This window comes from Pteropus alecto, unplaced genomic scaffold (genome assembly GCF_000325575.1).
Source record: "Pteropus alecto unplaced genomic scaffold, ASM32557v1 scaffold43, whole genome shotgun sequence".
Taxonomy (NCBI): Eukaryota; Metazoa; Chordata; class Mammalia; order Chiroptera; family Pteropodidae; genus Pteropus; species Pteropus alecto.
In genome coordinates, this window is record NW_006435764.1 from 7,988,768 (window position 1) to 8,012,115 (window position 23,348).

At 59.1% G+C, this 23,348-nt stretch overlaps 1 protein-coding gene across 1 annotated transcript in view; it reads left to right on the forward strand.

Moving 5' to 3' along the window:
* Positions 1–23,348, forward strand: part of SYT7 (synaptotagmin 7) — a 33,087-nt gene that overhangs the window by 8,911 nt on the left and 828 nt on the right. Inside the window, exons 3-8 of the mRNA XM_025046305.1 lie at positions 13,051–13,186; positions 17,152–17,422; positions 19,603–19,772; positions 20,247–20,361; positions 20,906–21,105; positions 23,327–23,348. The exon at positions 23,327–23,348 is cut by the window's right edge and continues 828 nt beyond it. Of these exons, the coding sequence (XP_024902073.1) occupies positions 13,051–13,186; positions 17,152–17,422; positions 19,603–19,772; positions 20,247–20,361; positions 20,906–21,105; positions 23,327–23,348 (914 nt within the window). The remainder of the gene's footprint in view (positions 1–13,050; positions 13,187–17,151; positions 17,423–19,602; positions 19,773–20,246; positions 20,362–20,905; positions 21,106–23,326) is intronic.

Consider the following 23,348-nt stretch of genomic DNA (forward strand, 5'->3'; position numbering starts at 1 on the left):
CCGGTGCCGCCACCCGGAGAGGACGCCTTGAGAAGCGGCGGCACTGCCCCCAGCGAGCCGGGCGGCGGTGGCAAGGCGGGGAGAGGCCGCTGGCGGACGGTGCAGAGCCACCTGGCCGCAGGGAAGCTCAACTTGTCCAAGTGAGTGATGGCCCCATGGCTGCCGGAGCCCTGAGCTCAGGCCTGCCCCCTCCAGGGCGACAGCGGGACCCCTGGCATGCCCGCTGCTGCCCCCAGCGGTGCCGTCCTCGGCCCCTGGCTCCTTCCATTACTTCACCAGACTCCCATCGTCCTTGCCATCGAGCACGACTAACAGCCATACAGTGTCACATCCCGGCCTCCGGCTGCTGCCCCACCCCCCGCGCCCCCCGCATCAGTCTTTCTTTGCCAGTGACCAGGTCATTCCATTTTCTGCCCCTAGGGCAGCTTCATTTCAGCCCTTGGGTCATCCCATCCTCTTTGACTGGCCGCCCCATTTCAGCTGTCAGGTCACCCCTCCATGAGCAGCAGGCCTGTGGTTGTTCGGCCACTGGACCATCCCATTCTTGGGGAGCTGGCTCACTCTCAGCCTGTGTTTATGCCACTCATCTGCCACCGAGCCTTCCCTCTTCCAGCCAACAGATGGCTCTAGACCCAGAGGTTGAGCCATTCCATTTCTGACCATCAGGTGACTCCATTGGCTGGTCCCGGTCTGGCTTGCACCATAATCCATCTGTTACATAGGCCCGCCATCAACAGCCGGGCTCTCCCCATTGGCTCACGCTCATCTCAGCCATCCTCACTGGCTGTCCCAGTCTTGGCTAGTGGGGTGCCCCACTGTCAGCTGTTGGGACTGTGTATTCTTGGAGGTTGGGTTGTCGAGCCCCAGCTGGCTTCTCTTTTCTAATGAGGGTGGTCTGGACGTCAGACAGAATTGCCATTTCCTTTCTGACAGCTGTCTGAGCTTGCCAGACAGACAGTCCGTCCCTCTCTTGGGCGATGGATGTAGAACTGGCCCCTATTTGCAGCAGATATACGTTCCCCTCTCCTCCACCGTGGGGCAGCCTTATTCTCATCTTGGCTTTCAGAACCTTCCATTTCCCCACAGCTGAGCCCTTCCAGGCTCTAAATCATTTGAACTATGACCATTCTCACCCGTGGGGACATAGGTTCCATTTTCGGCTATTAGAAAGACCTTGTTCCCAGCTAATGGAGCCCTTCTTAGCCATTGGGCTGTCCCATTGCCTCGATTCTGGGCCAGCCTGCTTCTCTTCAGAAGGCCTGGGATTCTTACCGTGGGGACCACTGAGGCCCACTGTGCTGAGGTCTCATTTGCTCGTTTGCCTGAGGGAACACAGGTCAGTTTCTCCCCTGACATCAGGCCGCAGGAGGGTCCCAGAGGGAAGCCCTGCACCCTGTCTGACAGCCAGGCCCAGCACCTCACCCTCTCCAGGCTGCTCCGGCCACAGACTCCAGGCTGGCTGAGGCCTCTATGCCATCTGCTGGCTCCAGGCCTGCAGGAACCAATTTTAGTTTCCTGTGACTGAGAGGTTGTAAATTGGACTAATTTTGGATATGATAGGAAACCAAAATGAGGTCAGCAAGGAGGAGGAGGCAGCCGCCCAGGTGTTGTCTTTCTTCTGCCTCAGCCTGCCCCTAAGGAGCTGCAGGCCTACCTGGCAGGCCAGGCCTGGGCCTGCACCTGGTGGTAGCCCAATTCCACACCTGAGCCAAGCGAGGCTGCTGCCCCCCTCCCAAGACCCCAGCTAAAGCCATGTTTTGCTTTTTTCTCTGTTCTCTCTCATTTTCTCTCTCTCTCATTTTCTCTCTCTCTCTCTTTCTCTCTCTCTCTCTCTCTCTCTCTCTCTCTCTCTCTCTCTCTCATTCACTCTTTACTATTCTCTGACTTTCTCTCTCTCTCTTTCTCTTTCTCTCGGCCCACAGGGCAGCCTAACTGTTGTCCTTTGGTTCTCAGAATAGGCTCGGGGGTGAGCAAAGCTGAGGTCTGGTTGCAGTGGTGAAAGCGGCTCCAAGGGCCCTGAGGCCCCCTCCTCGGGCAGCTCAGGGGTCCATGGCTGCCCCGGGGTGCTAGATCAGGAGTCGGCAAGCTTTCCTGTAAACGGTCAGATAAGAAATACTTAGGCTTCGCAGGTCACACAGTCTCATTTACGACTGCTTGACCCCTGCCATCTAGCCCCGTAGCCGCCTTAAATGGGATGTACGGGCAAAAACCCTGGAGCTATTGGGAGTTCCATTCCAGACCACAAAATTTTTGCTTTCCCGGTGCATATAAAAGTTACGTTTACACTATACTGTAGACTATTAAGTGCGCAATAGCATTATGTCTAAAGACAAGTACATACTTTAATTAAAAAATTATTGCTAAAAAACAATGACGCCGATAGACTTGCTTGACCCAGGGTTGTCACAAATGTCCAATTTGTAAAAAGCAGTATCTGCAGAGCACAGTAAAGCGGAGCACAGTAAAGCGAGGTATGCCCGTGAATTAATGGCAGCGGCCGTGTTCCAGGAAAACTTTATTTACAAAAACAGGTGGCCCGTGGCTCAGATCTTGCCAACCCCTGCCCCAGGCCACTGGATTGGGACAAAGGGAAGGGACAGAGGAGGAGGTCAAGATCTCTGAGGCTCTGGCCCTGCCTGTCAAATGTGCTAAAGTCTCGAGCCAGGGCACGAAGCGGGCAGCTGGCCCAGGGGAGGCCGGGCTCTCTGACCCCTCCTACCTCCCTCTCCTGAAACGTTTGCAGCTACCGCTGGCACAGGGGGCATTGACGGTACCACACGTCCCTGGGACCGGCCTCATTAGATCCCCGTGGCAACCCTGTGACAGAGACAACTTGGATTATGTTCACCCCCATTTTACAGATGAAGAAACTAAGAGGTGGACTCACTTTTCCAAAGTCTCAAACTTAGGAAGTAGCAGAGATGGGATTTGAACCCGGGCCTCTGACCTCATTTTGCCTCTGATCAGCCATGTCCTACCTATTTCCTGTCTGTCCTTGCCCCCCATCCCAGCGTTTTTCTGAGATGCCGATGGGCCTGTGAGGTGGGTGCCCTCTTGCAAATGCATAGAGGACAGGACAGTCAACCCTGTTTTCCATCAGGATTGTGGCAAAGTGGCCAGACAAGTGGTTCCTGGGGATCCCACCTGATCTGCTCCTTTCCAAGGTCCCCTCCACTGGCTAGACGCCATTCCCCAAGATATCAGGAGGGGACATTTAACCTCAGAAACAGGGACCCTAGAAGGAGGGCAAAGGTCTGCACCAGATCCTGAAACTTGAGGCGGCCTTGGCCGTAAGGCAGAGGTCTGGGAGCTCAAGGACACTCCCAGCCTCCGTAGACAAAGCATAAGAATTGCCACCTTCCCCTGACTCACCACACATTACTAGGCCAACTTTGCACTGGCCTGAATTTCCAAAGGCCAGCAGTACTTAGAACACAGAGGCAGACTTTCCTGGGGTCCCCCAGCGAGACAGCAGGAGGGGGCAGCAGCAGCTCCCTCCACCTCCTCCCGTTCCAACATGACAGGCAGCCACAGGGCCCTGGGGACCCGCCTTCACTACGCAGCAGCCTCCACAGCTTCCGCAGCCCATTCAGACCAGCCGAGAGGTTGGCTCAGACAGGGGGTATTTGGGCGCTAGGTGAGCCAAGGCCAGAGGGTGGGCTGGGCCGACCTGGGGGCCGGAGGGTGGGCGCGGGGCTTTGTGGCCTCCTGGGTGAGGTGGTGGCAGCGATGGCAGCGGCGACAACCGTGACGGAGGCCTGGCGAGGTCCGGCAGAGCGCGCCCTGCACTGGGGCCTCCTAGTCCTGGCTCTAGGCTTCCTCCTCCACTGTGATCCCTTCACCTGCTTTTCCTTTCTCTCCTCTCCTCCACCTGCCCCAAGTTTCGAGGACTCCACCCTGTCCACGGCCACTACCCTTGAGTCTATCCCCAGCTCCACGGGAGAGCCGAAATGCCAGCGACCCCGCACTCTGATGCGGCAGCAGAGCCTGCAGCAGCCGCTGAGCCAGCACCAGCGTGGCCGGCAGCCCAGCCAGCCCACCACCAGCCAGAGCCTAGGCCAGCTGCAGGCCCACACGGCCTCGGTGCCGGGCCCCAACCCCCGGGCCTATGGCCGGGGCCAGGCTCGGCAGGGCGCCTCTGCAGGCTCCAAGTACCGGGCGGCTGGTGGCCGCAGCCGCTCCAACCCGGGCAGCTGGGACCACGTGGTGGGGCAGATTCGAAACCGAGGCTTGGACATGAAATCCTTCCTGTAAGTCCCCACCTTGAGTGGGCCAACCCCCACCTCCCCGACCCAGCCTCTTTCCCCTACATCTCCTCGGGAGTGAGCACTGGCCCTGCATCTCAGGGACAGGGTGCCAGGCTGGCTCAGACACCTCTCCCCAGTCTCTGATGGCCTGTGGCTCGGGCCTGAAGCCCGCCATGGAAGGATTCATATCTGAGCTACCCCTCCAAGGACCCCAGGCCACTCTTGGTGCCTCGGTGCCTCGGGGCTCAGAGAAGGTCACCCCTAAAAGTCAGTGGAGACACTAAGGAAGCTGCTGAGGTCCCCAGATCTGTCTCCTCCCAGGCTGCTCGTGCCTCCCCGCCAGCCTCACCCTCTCCTGCGACCTCTCTCCCCGCCCCCCCCAACCTGATCCCCTTTCACTCCATCTCCCAGGCCCCGCCTCCTCCCCTCCACTTTACTTCTCTGTAACCGGACTCTGCTCACCTTCCCGCCCCACCCCCTCCTCCCTCCGTCTCACTTCCCCTGTCCCTACCATCAGCCCTGTCCTCTGCCTCTCTGACCTTCTGTAGCCACCTGTCCTCCAGCTCCTGCCCTGGCTCCCGTAATGGCCCATCCCCTAGGGACAAACCTTGGATGTTTCTCCTAAAGCTTCAGAGAAGATTGTTTCTAAATCAGAGGCTTCTTTTGAGTGTGCAGGTCTGAGAAGTAACAACATACCACCGGTGTCTAACCTTAGCCATTCCCCCAGCCACAGGGCCCCCTTCCCCCAGCCCCGCTGGACGGTAGGGGCCCCCCACTCAGGGCACCTCCTCCCTAACATCCTTCTGGGCATCTGCCTTCGCTCTCAGAGCCCAGGGCAGGCCTGGGCTTCTGTCTCTGGTATCACCACCTCCTTGGGCCTAATGTAACCTTCCTTCCAGGCTCTGGGGATTATTTCCCTCGCCCAGGCCTTTCCTAGGAGTACTGTTCACAAGCAGGAGACCAGCACACCAAGCCTGGGAGAGGAGAAAGGGAGGAGGTCAAGGTCAAGACCTAGCTCACTGGCAAGATGTGGGGATTCTGAAGGCAAGCCGGTCCCTCAGAGCATCCTGCTTCTCCGGCTGAGAGCCCAGACCAAATTTCCAGGGCAGACGGGAGTGCTGCTCCCGGCAGAGGCATCCAACCGAAGATGCTCTGCCACGCCAGCTTCCCACACTGTGCAAGTGGCCCGTGGCCCCAGCCCAACAGGACATGCTGCCTGCGAGTCTACTTGGCAACTCCAGGTGATGCATCCACTGGGGCTCTCCCCTACCCAAGGGCTCTTGGGAATCCAGCTGGATGCCTGCATGAGACAAGATGCCCAGCAGAGTCTCCCGGCCTCCAAGTTACAGTTTGTTTTGGGACAGATGCTGTGGCACTGGCATGGATTAGGAGAGTTGAGGAGGTTGGTTCTGCTGTGGCTTGAACAGAACTGAGCCGGCCGGACTCCTGCACCCCTCTCTGCTCCTGACTTCAGGCTGTTCCTTGCACTGCCGTCACCCTGCCTCCTGTTCTAGCAGCCATCAGACTGGGGCAGGGGCCGTCCCCAGGCTCTGGGAAGAAAGATGCCTGCTGGAGGAAAGCCCCTGTTCACCAGCTCCTCCCTGCCTACCACAACCAGAATCTGATGAGTGGCTCTCGTGTGCCAGCATCCTTGGTCCATGCTGCTTCCGCCCACCACAGGCTTCATGCCCCTCACCTGCCAGCCACTTCCAGGGCTCACCCACTCCCCCACCTCCTCCACTTGTCGTCCCTCACAGCAGGGGTCGGCACATTGTGTAAAGGGCAGATTATAAATATTTAGGCTTTGCGGGACACATGTAGCCTTGATCAGATTTTAAATGGTACAGATCATTCTCGGCTTGTGAGCTCTACAAACATTGGCCACCAGCTGTAGTTTGCTGACCTTGGACCCTGCCTTACAGTTTAGTGTCTGAGGCCTTTTACTTACCCAAACACTGGTGGCTCAGATGGAGGGTCAGGGTGAGAGGTCTAGCCAGGATGCCCCCCAGAACCCCACCAGGGAAGGAGGCATTCCTCTTGCTTAATGGGTGTGACCCCGCCAATACCGCCAGCTTCTCCTCCAACTCTTGCTCCCATTCTTGCCCTGGGGCCTACGATCCGGAGAGAATGATGAGTTGGGAAATTACGCAGAGGACCCATTTTGTTTTTTAAGAAGAGCAAAAGGAGTGCCTGAAAAATGCATTAACCAGGGAAAAACATGTTGTTTTCACTGGGTTCCCCTTCCCCCAGCTCAACCGGCTCCCAAGCAGCCAAATGGAATTTTACCAACTCTCAAACAGTTCCGGGGGCCAGAGAACAAAGAATGAGGATTCCTCCTGAGGGAAGGGGGACTTGTTCCCCAAAAGTTGGATGCCAGTGCAAGTGTCAGCCTGGAGTCACCATGCCCGGGACAAAGATACAAAGACAAAGAAGGCAGTGTGACCACTTAATTTCCTCCCCTCCCCCAACCCCAGTGTGGGCCCCGCACTTCCAGAGGCCATTTCTCACCTGCTTCAGTTTCCTTTTTGACAACTTCTTTGGGAATAGCCATAGCCAGCTACTTTCCATGACCGCACCCTCCCAGATGAGGGGAAAAGTGATAGACGTCCTGACCCACGATCCACCCCCGTCTGGAACATTCCCCCATGTTTGCCATCTTTCCCTTAGGCCTTCTTGAGATGCTTTCATGCCTGCTCCACAGAGCACCCAGAAAATGCCCATGAACTCAGATGATTTTGAGGGGGCAGCCGGCCACTTTTATCCCCGAAAATGCAGGTGACCCTGAAGTTGCCCAGTGGTTCTCTGAGAAGGCTCCATACGAAAGCTGTCACAACTTGACCTCTGGCCCCTTGCTGCTGCCTACATATCAACCCCAAACGGCTCTCGCCTCCTCCTTGTTTGCCCGAGCTGCTCTGCCTGGACTGTCCAGCCTTCTCCAGGCTGTCCTCGCTGCAGACATGGACTCCCTCGAGTCCTGCCTGGGCTTCTCCAGACCTTGCCAAGTTCCCGTATTTTCTGTCTCCACCTTTGCTTTTTTTGGTGGTTTCTGGACTGCTCCTCCAAGGAACGGCCCCTGAACTGGAACCAAAAGCCTTAGGGGCTATTCCCTGCATCTCCAAGAACAGGGACACAGGAGAAGGCCCACGGTGGCTGAAGCACCATCTGCCGGAAGGGACTTCCATTCCCCTCTGATGGGCTGTGTGTCCAGGGACCTGGGGGAGGAAGCTCCTAAGACCCCTCCTGGCATCGAGCGTGCCCGGCTGACCGTGACCCAGAGACGCCTTTACGAGAGGCTCCCCTGAGCACAGGGCCCGGTGCCTGCTGGATTTCCAAACTCCCTAAGAACTTCCCAGCTGGGAGCCCCAACCCACCTGCACAGCCTGAAGGAAGATGGCGCCAGAGCCCCTCCCTCGCCTGCCAGGGGCCCTGGGTGGTCAGAGCCAGCAGCCCCTGGCCTTCGTTTGGCTGGAGATAAATTAACCTTTGGAAGTCTGCCGTGTCCCAGGCCCTGGGCTCCGCTCCCCTCGGCCTTCCCTGAGTGTCCCAGCCACGCGCCGTCTTAGCGGGCCCCTGCCCAGTCCCTTCCCCGTTTCTCCAGAGAATCTCGCTCCGGCCCCCAGGCGAGCTGGGTCTCAGACCATGGACACCTCCCCTCCATTTCGCCCTCCCTGCCTCCACCCCACTCTGCTCCGCGACTGTTGACAGTGCTGACGTGTGGTTTCTGTCCCGCAGGGCCAGTTTCTTACGCTTTTTTCCTCTCTCTTTTTGTCTCTGTCTCTGTCTCTGTCTCTCCTGCCCCTCCCCGCCCCTCCCGCGGGGCCTCCTCCTCTCGCCCCCGGCTGGCGGGCTGCCCACCCCGGGCAGGGAAGGCCGGATGGTGGTGCTATCCTTGGTCTTAGGGCTTTCGGAACAGGATGACTTTGCCAATATCCCTGACCTGCAAAACCCAGGAACCCAGCAGAACCAGAACGCTCAGGGGGACAAGAGGTACGAGCACAGGCGAGGGCCCGCGGCAGCGGCGGCGGAGAAGGAGGCGTGGAGAGGCCGCCTGCCTCGACCGGCCCGGCTGCTGGACGAGGCGGTGGCGCCTTCAATGGATGCTGGAGCGGGAGGACAGCCCCCTCCCCAGCCGGTGCCCTCACACACGGCCGCCCGGTGGTGTCCCTTGGGTCCGAGGCCAGTGCGGCCCTACTGGGACCATTCTGGATCAAGCCTGCTCCCCGGGCATGCTTGCCCTCGCCCGGAGCAAGCCAGCCTTTCTGCCCCATTCTCCTGCTTGCTTCCCTCTGCTGCCCCCTCATCTTTCATCTCTGCCCGACCCGGAAATCCCAGTTTCCCCGGTGGTTGGTGGGCGGGGGGGATGTTAGGGACGGGGCGCCAGCCTGTTCTCCCTCATCCCCTCCACCTCAACCTCCTCTTGCCTAGAGGTCCCACTGGGGTGATGGTCACACACCCCAATGCAGAGGTGTGACCGGCTGCTCAGCTGATGGAAGAGGGGAGGGTCGGGGGCATGGGAGAGGCCTGGTGACCAGAAAGAACCAGAAAGACAGCCCCTGAGCCTGAGGTACCAAGAAGAGGGAACAGGGTGAGGGGCCGAGAGCAACCTGTCGCCGGTAGCCCCACCGCTGGCCCTCAGGGCCCCGTGGGGACCAGGAATAGCCCATGTGGCACCGCACAGGCTGAGCAGAGGCCCAGGCAGTTAACCATCCACAGGCTCATTCATCAGGACCTCGGGAGCATCTCCTGATGGAGGGCGTGGAGCCCTCTTCTGAGGAAGGGGCATGGGAAAGGCTGGAGGCTCCAGGGCTCCGTCAGCGTCACAAAGGCCAGGTGATCCTGCACCTGGTCTGACCACTTCCTCTCCCCTGGCCTTAGGCCGGGCCCGCCGCACACCTGTAGTCATGGCAGGATGGCTCATTGCCTTGGTCAGTTCTGCTTCTCGTCCGACCAAAATGCTACACTGCTGGAGAGCATGTGGCCTGGCATCCAGGATGCCCTCCTTCTAGCCCCGGTTCTGCCAGAACCTAGCTCTGCAACCTTGGGCATGTCACAGCCCCTCCTGGGCCTCTGCTTCCCTGTCCATCAAACGAAGGATTGGACAGGGTGACCCCTTCCAGCTCAGACGTGCTGAGCTTCTAACGAGGGAACAGGCCCTTGGGCTGGGGCACTTGTCAGATCTTGTCAGCCGGGCAGGGACCCTGGCACTTGCTCATTAAGAGGCCCTCAGGTGCAGGAAGGGACTGTCCCGAGCTGCTGCCAGGGGCGATGGGTCAGGAAAGGGTAGGCAGGGAGTTAGACAGCTGACTCGCCTGCCCCTCTGGTGGCTTCCGGAGACCAGCCTTCTCACGTCCTCTCATCGAAGTCCACAGCTGCTTGTCTGCAGTGGGCAGAGCCAAAGTCCCCAGGGAGTGGGAGGGGAGAGCAGGGCCACTTTCACTCAGTGACACAGACAGTGTCACACCCTGAGCCCAAGTCCTGGGGTGTGGGAGGAACAGAGGTTGCTACCTCCAGCCCACCTGGTGCTGCAGGAATCCTGGCTCTCTGGGCCGGGGCCTCCGGGCTGGGCTGCAGGCAGGCCAGAGGGCTTGGGGAGAGGGCGAGGGGCTGCAGGTAGGGGGCTGGAGCCCCCCGAGAGCCTGCTAAGCACCTGAGCCAGTTGCCTGGGAAGGTGTGGAGCGTGAGGGAGCAGATGCAGGCTGGAAACGAGATTTCACGTCGCCCATGTGGTAATTAACTGGCTTCCATTTTCACTCACAGCCTATTTTTACCTCTTTGCCACTTAGGTCTCGCTCCATATTTTAACACACCCATCCCTTCTGATCATTACATCAGCTGTCCTTTGCCTTCCCGGGAAAGAGGGTGTGGAGGTGGAGGCCATGGGCCCTCGCCATTCCGAGTGGACCCATGCCATTCCCACCTGGTCACTCATTTCTCATGGCCTCGGGGGTGTTTGCAAGGCCGTCCGAAATCAAGCGCTTCCTTCCCAGCACCCTTCCCATCCCAAGCTTGGCGTTGGCACCACCCACTGGGCACCAGGCACCTTAGGGCTTCACTCCTCTGGACTCCTGGCTTGGACCTTGGGATGGTGGGCTTGGGCCAGCCGTCCCTTCTTCTTCAGCTTCCACCTCCAGACCCAGGGTCTGCTCCTCTTCCCCATCCTCCCTTCTCCACCCAGCCGACCCCTTGGCCCGATGTCTCCAGGGTGATGGGTAGGTGGCCCCCAAGGTCTGTCAGCAGCAGGCTCCTGGGAGACTGGAGGACTCTAAGACAAGGAGCGACCACTCCAGGTCCCAAGCGAGAAGGGGGTGCACCTAGTTAGGAACAGGGAAATGGCAGAGTTGGCCACCGTCTCTACTCTCAGGATTCCCGGTGGCTGGGAATTCCCCATCTGAGACCCCCCCAGCCCCTGGGCCTCAGTGCAGTGGGCCCCCAAGAACTTCAGAATACCCTTGGGCCCGGGAGGGAGGCCAGAGCTGCCCCTGGCCCACGCGCTCCGCTGCGCCCATCCCGCCACGGACATCTGCCCTGCAGCCCTCCCCGCCTCGTGCTCAGCCATCCCTCTCATCACCGCTTCTTGGGATCCAAATGGTTTCCACCATGGCCCCCCGCCCCCGAGGGGGGCTGGGGCAGGGCGGGGCCTGGCCACCCCCATCACTCTCCTGGCCCCAAAGCCACCATCCACGTTTCTCCTGTCGCAGTGTGTGTCCCCCGCCTCTGCTCCGCCTCTCCTCTCGGCCGCCCGCTCCTCTTCGTCCGCTTGTCTACCCTGCAGCCTCTTCACTCGTCTCCAACTAATCTTTCTTGGCCTCTCTCTCCCCACTTCTTCCTCCCATCTGCTCCTCACAGGAATGTCCCTGGGCCAGCGACGGGCCCCTCCGCCGCTCCCTCTGCCCCTCTGTGCACGTGTCTCTCTGTCTCTCTCTGTCCTGTGACCTCCAATAGCTTCGGTGGCGCTGACCATCTCTTCCCAGGCTGCTTTGCAGCTGTGCTGAGGCTGTGGCGTGGCCAAAATGACTTCGACTTTCTCATACCTTCGGCAGAGTCAGTCTCCGCTCTCTCCTCCTCCCCCCTCTGTTTTTAACCTGCGTTTACCTCTCCAGCTATTTCAGTCCCCTCCTCCTTCCCGTGCCTGCCCGCGTGAGCACGTGCCCGCGTGTGTGTCCGCGCGTGTGTCCACCCGTGCGTGTCCGTGTGCGCGTGTGCGTGTGTGCGTGTGCTCTGCTGTGGCCTCGCCTCTGGCCGGGGCACCCGCGGGTCCCTGGGCGGGGTGGGGTGTCTCCGTGTTGTCCAGGCAAGGCCAGGTTCTCACAGCAGGCGCGTCGTCTGTCTGATTCTCGGGGTGTCCGTCCCTGAGACCGCTCCCTGCTTTTTCTGTTTCGGTTTGTCCTAATTCACCAGCGCACCTCGGCATGCCTGGGTCTCTCCCAATGTGTTTCCTCTCGGGATCGAAGTGTGCGCATCGCTGTATGTGTGTCATCTCGCCGCTCTGGTTGACCTGCCTTGAATCCCGTGCTATTCTCCATTCTCTCCCTGTTCCCCTGGGTGTCTGTTGGGCTTGTGTGCACTTGTGTGAGTGTGTGTGAGTGTGTGTGTGTGTGTGTGTGTGTGTGTATGCACGCGTGCACGCATACACCCTGCTGTTAGGTCCTGGTGTCTCCCCTCCAGGGCCTGGCAGATTCTCTGCATGTCTGTCTGTGTCTGTCATGGCCGATCGTGTGCTGGTGGCTGGTCCATACCCAGGGCCATGGCTTGTGTCCAGCCTGTGTGGTCTCCAAGTCTGGCTCTGGTCCTCTCAAAGCTGTTCTGTCATAGTCTGTCCGAGCCCCACGCTGCCAGTCTCCCCATCTCCTCCTTGCTGCCTGCCCCCACCTCTCCTGCTCATGGGATGTTCCAGCCTGGTCCCTGGGCAGGCTTTTAAGTGCCCCCTTTCTGAGCCCCAGATGGACGGAGCCTGGGCTCACCGCCCAGCCCCTGGGCCTGAGAGTCTGGCTCCCTGGGAACAGCATGGAGTCGAATATACAGACAGGGCCTCTCATGAAATCCTCAGATCTGGGGCTTCTCGGTGGTGCCCCGTCTTTCTCTGAACCTGGGCAAGAGCCTTCTCAAATGTGCAGTCCTCAGGGTGGGAGGACGGTGGGGAGCAAGGGGGTAATGATTTGCCCTATCCAATAGGTGGCTATTGAAATGAGTTTAAGTCAAACAAAACTAAAAATTCAGTTCCCAGTCATACTGGCTACATCTGAAATGCTCAGTAGCCACACATGGGCAGTGCAGGTATAGAATGACAGTTCTGCTGGACAGAGCTGTGTGGACAGTGGTCATGACCTCACCTTGCGTCCAAAGGGCACCTATGTTCTCGCTGAGCCTGAGCACACACAGGTGGGGCGTCCGGGAGATAGATGTGTTTGCAGAAGGTAATGATGCAGAGAGGTGACCTGGACACGCCCCCGCAGAGCCTCCCCTCCCAGGCAGGGGCTAGCAGGGATGCAGGGCGCCTCTGGGGAGGGAGGCACGCTCAGAGAGACCACCATGCAAGCAGCGACTGGAGGTTGGGGGTTTTCTGGGGCACAGGAGGAGTGGGAGTACCCCTCAAAACAGCATCTACAGGGCAGTCGAGGCAGATCACACTGAGGGAGTGGGGGGAGAGCACCGGGTCTCCCTGTGGACGAGAGCACAGCTTCTACTGGCCCACAGGAGGTGGCAGCTGCTCGGGTCTCAGAGAAGGTCCTGCGGCCCCCCAGGCCGGTGGCGCCCAGCCCAGCCCACCTCCCGCCGTGCTCACTGGGACTCCCCCTGCCCCCAGGCTGCCTACAGGAGGGAAGGTGGTGAACACAGCCCCCGTGCCCAGCCAGACGCCTCACGATGAGTCTGACCGCCGGACCGAGCCACGCTCCTCTGTCTCAGATCTCGTCAACTCCCTCACCAGCGAGATGCTCATGGTGAGAAGGGCAGGAGCTGGGCTGGGAGACCTGGGGCCGGGGAGGCGGCGGGTATGGAGCGTGGGAGTCCCCCGGGGGCAGGGGAACCAGCGCGGTGAAGGCCTGAGCAGGGCCTGGGTTCTTCTCCCCGCTCTTGCACCAAAACGTCCTCTGTGCCTCAGTTTCCTCATTTGTCAAGTGAGAATAACAATGTCCAATCCCTTTCTGGCTTGAACAGGGGCCTAAGAAAACCTACTCATGTGAGATACTTTTACGGTCCTGGAAGGAAGGGCTAGCGGACAGAGGGCTTGGGGCGTCCCATTGAACAGAGGTCCCACGGAGGCAGAGCTCCCAGTGAAGCGGGTCTCACTTCCGCATCCCTGGGACCTTCCCAACCCCCATTGCTGGGGGACCAGCTGAGCCCCAAAGGGAGCAGGAGAACAGGAACTTCCTGGTCCTGATCCCTGTGAGGAGACAGTTGTGCTGGGGTTCACTTGTCTACAGCCCATCCCACTGGGATCCCAGCCCTTGTGGTTCTGGGGCACTTTTCATTAAGGCAGAGGTTGCGACTTCACACAGCGCCCCCTGGTGCCAGCAGTGAGTCACAGCTATTTGCCCCACTGTGCTTTCCCAAGGCAAATTTGCAGGCAGGAGTCAGCCCGAGGTCTGGCAGCTCAGAAAGGCCCGGGAGGGCTTGAGGAAGGTGTGAGGGGGGACCCCCGTCCTGCTGTGTTCCTACTAGACATGACCTGGGACAAGGTGCTTCCCCTCCCTGGGCAGGGCCCCCTTCTCCCCGCTCCCGTAGAGGGAAGGAAGGGGTTTGGTTGATGTGCTCTCAGGCCCTCACCTGACACCGGTGCTGATGTCATTCAGTTCAGAGTTCCCTTGCCCACTGTCCTGACACCACAGCCCCCACCCTCCCTGAGACCCTCAGAACCCCACCCTTTGTCATTTAGGGTTCTAGCCGGTTCTATCCATCCATCCCCACTGCCCTTTTCTAGCCCAGCCCAGGGACCTTGTGAAAATGCAGACCCCCAGGCAGCAGGCCCTGAGGTGGGTCCACGAGTCTGTGTTTCTCTTGGCTGCAGACTGGAGCATCAGACTTTCCTCTCCAGATCTGGTCTCCCTTGGGCCTCCTCACCTCTCCCTTCTTCCCCCCACCTCCCAGGCCCTTGCATGCTCGGGCCCCTCCATTACCCTCCTGTCTGTCCTTCTGCACCCAGGTGATGGCCTGGCCATCGTCTCTCTTCTGGACAGGCTACCATCACAGTCTGTCCTGCCTCCCTGCACAGTCTCTTCATCAGTTACAGCTTCCTGGTTGCCACAGGTTCCCAGAAGGGACAGCCCTTTCCCAGCCGGCGTGCCTTGCTGCCCCCAGGGAGGGGTGGACAGCTAGGGGCAGAGAAAGGAAGTACAGGCCCAGCGCCCTCTCCCGTGCTCAGCAGAGGCTCAGAGGTGGGCAGGCGGAGTCTGACGGCCCAGCCCGAAGCCAAAGCCAGGTCATTTAGCGTCGGTAGTGATGATGAAGATGAGCAGGGCAGAAATAAGCTGCTGTCTGACCTCCAGGCCCCAAGCGGTCAGAAGCTGGGGGTCAGGAGAAGGAGTCAGGTACCCACAGCTGGCCAGAGGAAGGGACTGAGGGGAGGGGGTCAGAGAGGAGGCCCGGCCACACCCACATCTGAGTCCACCCGCCTGGCACTGCCCAAATGCTTTTTGATGCTTACTTCTTCATGAACTCAGGCAGCACCTCCCCCGGGGCGTGGTGGAGGTGGCCAGCCCAGTTGCCATGGAAACAGCTCCTTGAGCTGCCTCAGCTGGTTAATTAGGACTCAGGGCTGTGGTTCTGAAAGGCCAGGAGCAGGCACAAAGCCACCGCCTGCTTCCAAGGTGAAGCCCACTTGACACCGCCCCCCCAGCCCCAGACCACCTTATTTGGGAGCCAGGAACCAAGTGACCAGAAGGACTTTAGGTGGGCCACCTGGACTCCAATCACTAGGAACTCCACCCCAACTTTTGGAGGAACGGGGGTGGTGAGTGGTCTTTGCAGGTTCCACGGCTGCAGAGCAGGGCTGCGGAAGGGGCATAAACCTACTTAGCCCTCCCAGGAAGCCTGCAAGCCGGGTCTCACGGACCCATTCTACAGACGCAGAGACTGAGCCTCAGAGGGAGTGGGCTGGAACTCGGAGAGAGAGGGATCACCAGGGGAAAACTGCATCTCAGTCGGGAAGGCCACTCTCAGTGGTCCTGGGGTGGAGCTTGCAGGGCTGCCTGGATCCAGCTGAGGGTCAGGGGCTGGAGGGACCCCCTCCCCTCAGCCACCCTTCCAGCTACAGGTGAGACCAGGGTGTGGCTGGAGAAGCCCCAGACACTGGATCTAAGTGTGAGAATGAGGGGCAGCTAAGGCACTCGTGACGGCTGGCACTGACCTGGGTTCGAGCTCCCACTCTCTACTTTGTCATAGGTGACTTGATACAAGTCAGTAATCTCTCTGTACCCCAAACCGAACTGGAACCTAGTCATGCCTGCCTCCTCGGAAGGTCGTAGGGAGTATGAGGGCCAAGCACCCGGCACAGGGCAGGGCCAGGCACGTGGCAGTTACTATTATTTGTGTGATTTGGATGTTTCTCACCTGGGACAGGTGAGTCCTCACTGGCTTGGGTGAAAGTCCCAACATTGCCATGGGAGGTGGCCTGCTTGAATGGAAAGAGCGGGCTTTCCGGTCAGAGAAGGTTTATACTGCTCTGCAGTCTTGGGCATGTGGCTTAACCTCTCTGAGCTGGTCTCCTCAGCTGGGGCGGCAGTAACCACCTCACCTGCTGTTGTCAGGATTCAGTAAGAAGGTGAAGGAAGAGTCTTCTGCCATAGTAGGTGCACACTGTACCCATTCTCATCTGTATTATTTAATGTTTCGGTGGGGACACCTCTCCGGGAGGAAAGAGGAGGCAATTTCATCTTAAATGTGGTGCCTGAGCCCCACCCCTGGCTCTCATCCAATTGCCTGAGGCGCTCTTAGTACAGGGACACCTGGGCCACGTGAACCCCCTGGGTCCAGGGCAGCATCTTAGGGGGGCCCCAGGTAGCCGGGGGTGGGCAGGATTCCAAAACCTCCTCAGGTGTTCTCTGTGAGCAGCCACAGCTGAGCAGGCTTGGCTAGGAGACCCTCCCCCCCAATTCCTATTATTTCAACATCAGCCTGGGAATGGGACATTCATGCCACCCTTCGCATGTCTATCGGTTGCTAGGTTGATCCAAGTGCCACCCCTGAAGGAGGGGACAAAATTCGGATGTAGCCCTCCCTTCCTGCGGTCCTCAGCCCTGGTGTGCGGTACTGTCATCCGAGGCTCCTTTTAAACGACCCTGCTGCCCAGGCACCTCTGGGCCCACCACGTCAGGCTCCCAGGGGACCGGGCTTGGGAATCTATGATTCTCATGTCCCTGCCTTGCACAAATAGACGTTGCTCCTGAAAACTCTGCTCTCTCGTTTTGTAAATTGCATCATCCTTCGAACCCCAGAGAGTCACTTTCCAAAGAAATATCGTGGTGAAGTCTTTTAAGGGGCGAACAACCTCCCTGGTCTGTTTGGTAGCCCAGGTTTTTGTGTCGGCGTATTTTATAAAATACACAAAAACGTCCCACAGGGCTGTGGGAGGATGGAAAGCTGGAGGACGGAGCTGGGGGGCTCAGGGGGAGCCAGCACAGTGGTGACCAGGGGAGGAGAAGGCAGCCTGTGGCAGAGAGAGGGGGCGGCAGACCCGGGGTGTCTGGGAGAGGCTGGGGAGTGGGTACACACTGCCCTGGGGTTCAGGAGACAGGATCCATCCCGGCTCTGCCTGACCTCCCTGTGTGACCCGGCCCGGGGCCCTCTGCCTGAGCACCCTCGCCTGGATGGGAATGTGGGACAGGCCCCACTCACCCCGCATTGTGCCGTGGGAGCTTTAGGGAAGCAGAACCCTCCCCGACCCTGCCGGCCTCTCTCCCGCCCCCAGCTCTCCCCAGGCTCCGAGGAGGACGAGGCCCACGAGGGCTGCAGCCGAGAGAACCTGGGCCGGATCCAGTTCAGCGTTGGCTACAACTTCCAGGAGTCCACGCTCACCGTGAAGATCATGAAGGCCCAGGAGCTGCCCGCCAAGGACTTCAGCGGTACCAGCGACCCCTTCGTCAAGATCTACCTGCTGCCCGACAAGAAGCACAAGCTGGAGACCAAGGTGAAGAGGAAGAACCTGAACCCCCACTGGAACGAGACCTTCCTCTTTGAAGGTGAGGCCACCCCCAGACCCTCCCCCCCCACATGTGTACACGTGACCGCAGGCACAAACTCACATGTATAGATGTGCACGTGCACATACACACGAGTGCACTTGCACGCGCCCACACGGCACGTGTCTCGCCCAGTTAACCGGCTGCATTTTGTGTCTAGCTGGGATTAGGTTATGAGACCCAGCGGAGCCGGCATCACAGCCAGAGACGAAGGAGAAAAGCGGGGCCAGCTCTAGGGCTGCGGCCCAAACACAGGACTCATCCCGAATTAGGCAGGAAGGAAGGACGACTCCCACAGGATCCAGAGGCAGAACATCTGTAGCAATTGCAGTATAGTGGTTAAGAGCACAGGCTGTGGCCCAGGCTGCCTGAGTTTGAAGCCCAGCTCTGCTGCTTACTAGCTGCGTGACCTGGAGCAAGTGTCTGCATGGTTCTGTGCCTTGGTTTTAAATCAGCAAATTATAAAAGCTCTTACAATGGTGCCTGACACACAGAAAACACTCCACTAGTTTGTTAATACATTCCTCTGTTCCCATTCCCTGCCTCCCCCACCTGGGACAAGCCCCTCCAGATGGACAGGAAATGTCCCACCTCTCTCCTTCAGGCCTTTCTTTATCTCTTATCCCTGAGGATTCCAGGTAACCAGGAAGCTGGTGTGTGATCAGGGAGGGATTTCTGTCCCAGGCTCCTTTGTGAGCCCGGACCCCACTTAGAGAAGCCATAACCCTTTCCCAACACCCCTGTTCAATCAGTGAGGACAAATCCTGGTACCCTGGCTCTCCAGAACCTCCAGTGGCCTCTCTCCTTCCTGCTTACACCCTGGTCCCGGATCTGACCCCCTCAGGCCTCTGGGCTGGCCCACGTCCTCTGCACCTCCCAGGCCGGCCCCTCCTCTGACCAAACCTCCCAAGGTCCAACATCTCCGGCTTCAGACCTTCCCCTGGCCCCCTAGTAGCCTTCCCAGCCCACCCGAGCTCCATGGCCCGGCTCTCAGCCCGGCCTTCGCCCCGCCCCTGAACACTCCTGCTGCTCCTTCAGGCCATTCCACTGGCACTGATTCATTCGTTCAGTTATTGATTCACTTAACAAATATTTATCGAGTGCCTACTATGTGCCAGAAACAGTGTTAGATGCTGAGATGCCTTCCTGGAAACGCTAGGCTGGAGAGAGAGTCGGACTCAAGGAAACAGACAGGTAAAGCTCTGTCGAGCCTGTGATATGAGAGCCAAGAGAAGAAAGCGCTAGAGTGTAAGACAGGAGATCCGACCCCACCGGGGACGTCAGGGCAGAGAGCGGAGACGGGGTGTGGCTGGGGGCCAGCTTGCGCCGCCGAGGCTAGGGGGCCGGTGCGGCCGCAGCCCCGTCACTCAGTGAAGAGTGGTCCCGGGCTAAGCAGGGGGAGGACAGCGGGCCGAGTTGCGGAAGGAGTCGAAGCCACGGCAGGGCACATGGCTTTTATTCTAAGTGCCCTGGGAGCCACTGAGAGGCTTTCAGTGAGTATCGTGATGCGATTCTATTTTTAAAAGCTCACTCCGGCTGCCGCGTTGAGAATGGACTGTAGGGGGAAGTGAGCCCACGGGGAGGGCGGGTTGGAGACTCTTGTGACTGTCCAGGCCAGAGGAGCCAGTGGCTTGGATGAGGAAGGAGGCAGTGGACAAGGGGACAGCTGCGGGATCTGAGGAATGATGGAAGGATGGGCTGCTCCTCGGATGCGAGTCCTCCTGGGGCCTCCTGGCTGGCAGCTGTGGCCATCTCAGGCAGGGCCACTTGCCCAGACTTGCCTCAGGACATTTGGCAGGGGAACAGGTGTCTGGAGAGCAAGGGGGCCACGGCCCGGCCACCGAGATGGACACGTGACAACTAAGTGAATGAACGGCCCCAGTTCTGCTCTCTATTAGCTGTGGGACTTTGAGCAAGTGATTTAAGCCACCTGAGCCTCAGTCTCTTCACCTGTGGGAAGGACAAGGTACCATCCATCTCAGAGACCTGTCGAGAGAGACAGAGGAGATGATGACAGTTCTTGCTAAGGCTTCAGGAAGGCCGGAATCCGGGTGGGGCCGCCGCGGGAGGGCACAGGGCCAGCCCTGCTTCTCAGGGCCGTCCTGCCCACGAGGCTCACTCTGCCTGGGCCCAGCGTGGCCCCTCATCCTGCTCTTCACCCCCCACCGTCTGTCCCCCAGGTTTCCCCTACGAGAAGGTGGTGCAGAGGGTCCTCTACCTCCAGGTCCTGGACTACGACCGCTTCAGCCGCAATGACCCCATTGGGGAGGTGTCCATCCCCCTCAACAAGGTGGACCTGACCCAGATGCAGACCTTCTGGAAGGATCTGAAGCCATGCAGCGATGGGAGTGTAAGGCCCCAGCCACGGGCCCCTGGTGGGGGGCTGGCGGGCCAGGGCTGGCGGGTCTGGTCCTAGCCACCCCGCCTCGACTTTAGGGGGTCAGGAGCACTGTGGGGAGGGGTGCAGATGGACAGCCCTGGGAGAGCTGAGTTCCCAGCAGCGGGCCCAGCTCTGAGGCTTGGTACTTGGGGGGACTCACTTGAGCTGTGATAAAGAACTTGGGGCTCTGTTCGGGAAGCAGGGGTGGTCCCATGGGGGACAGCATACAGACCTGCCACATGAGGGGAGACCAAGTGTGACAGAGGTGACAGACAGAGGAGGGGGTAGTGAGGTGGAGGGGACCCAGGACAGTGGGGCCAACCAGAGAGCTCAATAACCATCCCTCCCCCACCTCCGTCCCCATACCCCTCCTGTTCCCCCTTGGAGGGGAGATGAGGGGCATGGCCCCTGGCCCGGCCTCACCCCTCCGCTTGTCCCTCCCAGGGGAGCAGAGGGGAGCTGCTCCTGTCGCTCTGCTACAACCCCTCTGCCAACTCCATCATCGTGAACATCATCAAAGCCCGGAACCTCAAAGCCATGGACATCGGGGGCACATCAGGTGCGGGGGACTTCTCGAGGCAGAGGGCCTCCAGGCTGGGGAGGCACCGGTGACACCAGTGTCATGCTGAATGTGGACAGCTGGGTCCACACCGTGTCTCTCATCCCCCAATCCTCAGGCCCCACCTCCGATCTCAACCCCTCTGCCCCAGAGCCTTTGGTGACCCCTTGGAGCAGCCTCTGGGCCGGCATCACCTTAAACTCTGCCCTTCCCAAAATCAGGAAGAAGGGGACACTGTGGTGGGGAGACCTGGCTTCCAGCCCTAGCTCCAACACTACTTGTCTGTGACCTCGGGCGAGACCTGGCCTCCTGGGGCTCGGTTTCCTCGGTGTTTCCAGGAGGGCACCAGGTGATGGCCAAGGTCCCTCCTAACCCCCCTCCATCCGCCAATCCCCCAGATTCCCCTCGTTCTTGCTGGGGGCTTTCCTGACCCCCTGTGGAAAGCACACCGCCCCTCCCGCCCCCAGCTCCCACATCTGGAGGGAGAAGGGGATCCCGGGGAGCCCCCCACTGCCTCCCTGACCCTTCCCTTCCTCGTTCCCAGACCCCTACGTGAAGGTGTGGCTGATGTACAAGGACAAGCGGGTGGAGAAGAAGAAGACGGTGACGATGAAGAGGAACCTGAACCCCATCTTCAACGAGTCCTTTGCCTTCGACATCCCCACGGAGAAGCTGAGGGAGACGACCATCGTCATCACCGTCATGGACAAGGACAAGCTCAGCCGCAACGATGTCATCGGCAAGGTAGGGGGCAAGGCAGCTGGGGTGGCTCGCACGTGGCCGGCACCTGCGAACCGCAACGACGTCATCGGCAAGGTAGGGGGCAAGGCACGTGGCCGGCACCGGCGAAGGTCTGTCCTCAGGAGCAGCATCCGGGTAGTGGGCGAGCGCAGGGCTGGACAGCGGGAGAGGGAAGGTCAGCCCCTTCCCCACTCTGGACCTGCGTCTCATCTGAAAATGAGGGGATTGGACAGGATCCTCCCTAAGTGTCATACTAGGGGCCGAGGAGCTGTAGACAGACCACTGGAAGGGCAGGGGAAGAAGGAAGTGGGAGGAAGAAGTGCCCCAGGTCCCCCAAAGAGGGTGTTCTGGACAAGACCGTCAGGGAGCAATGTCACCCAGGGTCCCACCTGTGGAGGGTGAGCTGTGTGGGGCAGTGTCGAGAGCTGCAGATGAGACTTCCACCTCATCTGCTCCTGGACCGCGGCGTGACCTTGGGCAAGTCACTCGCCTGTCTGAGCTTCGGTGTTCTCATTTGTAAAATCGAGCAATAAATCCTGACCCTATAGATGTAAGAATTCCTGACATGTGGACCTTCTCCCAATCGAAAGTGAGCTCTCATCATATGTTACCCAAAAAAACCATGCCTCACCTTGAGTTTTTCCAGGATATAAACCCTTTTATTTTTCTACTTCGACGCATCTGTTCCTATGTTTATTTATGGGTTAGCGCTCAGACTGTGGGCTGGCTTGAGAGTCCGACTGCTGCTGTCCAGGTCCCAGCCCCATCCTCCTCACAGTCATAACCTCTCTGAGCCTCGTTTCCTCCTCTTGAAACGAATAGGCTAGTCCCAGCCTCAGTGTGCTGGGAGGGGCTTCAATAACAGGGGAGATGCTAAGCACCGTACTTGGAACGTATATGTTTGCTACTGTTACGATGAAAGTTATTTTTGAAACGTCCCTCCTGAGGGCATGTGCATCCATTCAGACGTGGAGGATTGACCAGGAACAGTGCAGGAAACCAGTGTTCGGGGCAGGGGAAGGGGAAGGGTAGGTAGATGCAAAGAGCGAGCGAGATGAGAGAGTGGATCACCTGGGTGAGGCATCGCCCTGTGTGGGGGAAACAAGCAAGGGCCCCCACAGGCAAAGGGGTCAGGGTGGAGGCACCCCTAGACAGATGGGGAGGGAGAACTTAGCTATTGGGGGTGAGGAAAGTAGCTGTCTCAGAGAGGGGACCTAGCCCTGCCTGCCATCTAGCAAGGCCCAGGGAACACGGCTGGCCGCCCTGTGGTCACAGGTTGGCATCGCCCATGCCCCAGCAGGGCTGTGTGTTCTGAGTGGGGCTGGGGTCTGCTGAGCTCCTCCTTGAGCAGCTCGGGCCAAAGGCTGAGTAACCATATCTATGTCTAAGCTCTTCTGAAGCTTAGCCTTTTGGAGGTGGATGCTCCTTAGATACCAATTATAGCTCCTTTTAAAACAGTATTGCCTACTGAACAAAGTGGAGGTGAGTTTGTTCTGACTTTGGCCTGGGCAGCTGAGGGAGCCCTGTGCTCTTAGCCAGCCACCATTCACAAGGCTGGGTCAGCAGGTGTGTGTGTGGGGGGAGGAGGGGAGATTATGTGCCCAATCTCAGGAGGCTGTGAAGTCCCTAACTCAGAGGCCAACAGGATCGGGCTGGTAGTGTAGAGCCCAAAGGCCCAAATTTAAATCCCTCTGCACCACTTATCAATTCGGTGACTGTAGGTACGTCTCTTAACTCTCTGTGCCTTAGTTTCTCCTCTGTAAAATGGGGATAATGTACCTGTCTCCCAAGTCAGGATTTGATGATCTATGTGTATAGAGCCCCTGGCTCCGTGCCTGGCAGGTAGTTAAGTGCCCAGGAAGTGGGAGCGATCGTAATTGAGGAAAGAGAGTGCCGAACAGGAAGGGCAAGGAAGGGCAAGGAAGGGCAAGGCAGTGAGCTGCTTCCCTCCACCTCCTTCAACCCCGCTGCAAAACAGGTCAGAAGTCTAATTCCAAAGGGCCAGGCCTGTCTGGCCCCAAAGAAACTAGGTTAGCCTGGCAGGGGGAGGGAAAGGAGGGCCTCTTTGGGGTAGGTTGTCACGACAGGCAGAGGCCCCTTGGTCCGCGTGATCACTGTGTCCTTGTGGAGATTGTGTCATTGTGGAGATTGTCACCCCCTGGTGGGGGCAAGGACAGTGCCTCAGAGCGTGCCACTAATGCCAGACTCTTCCCTCTCTCCCCAGATCTACCTGTCATGGAAGAGCG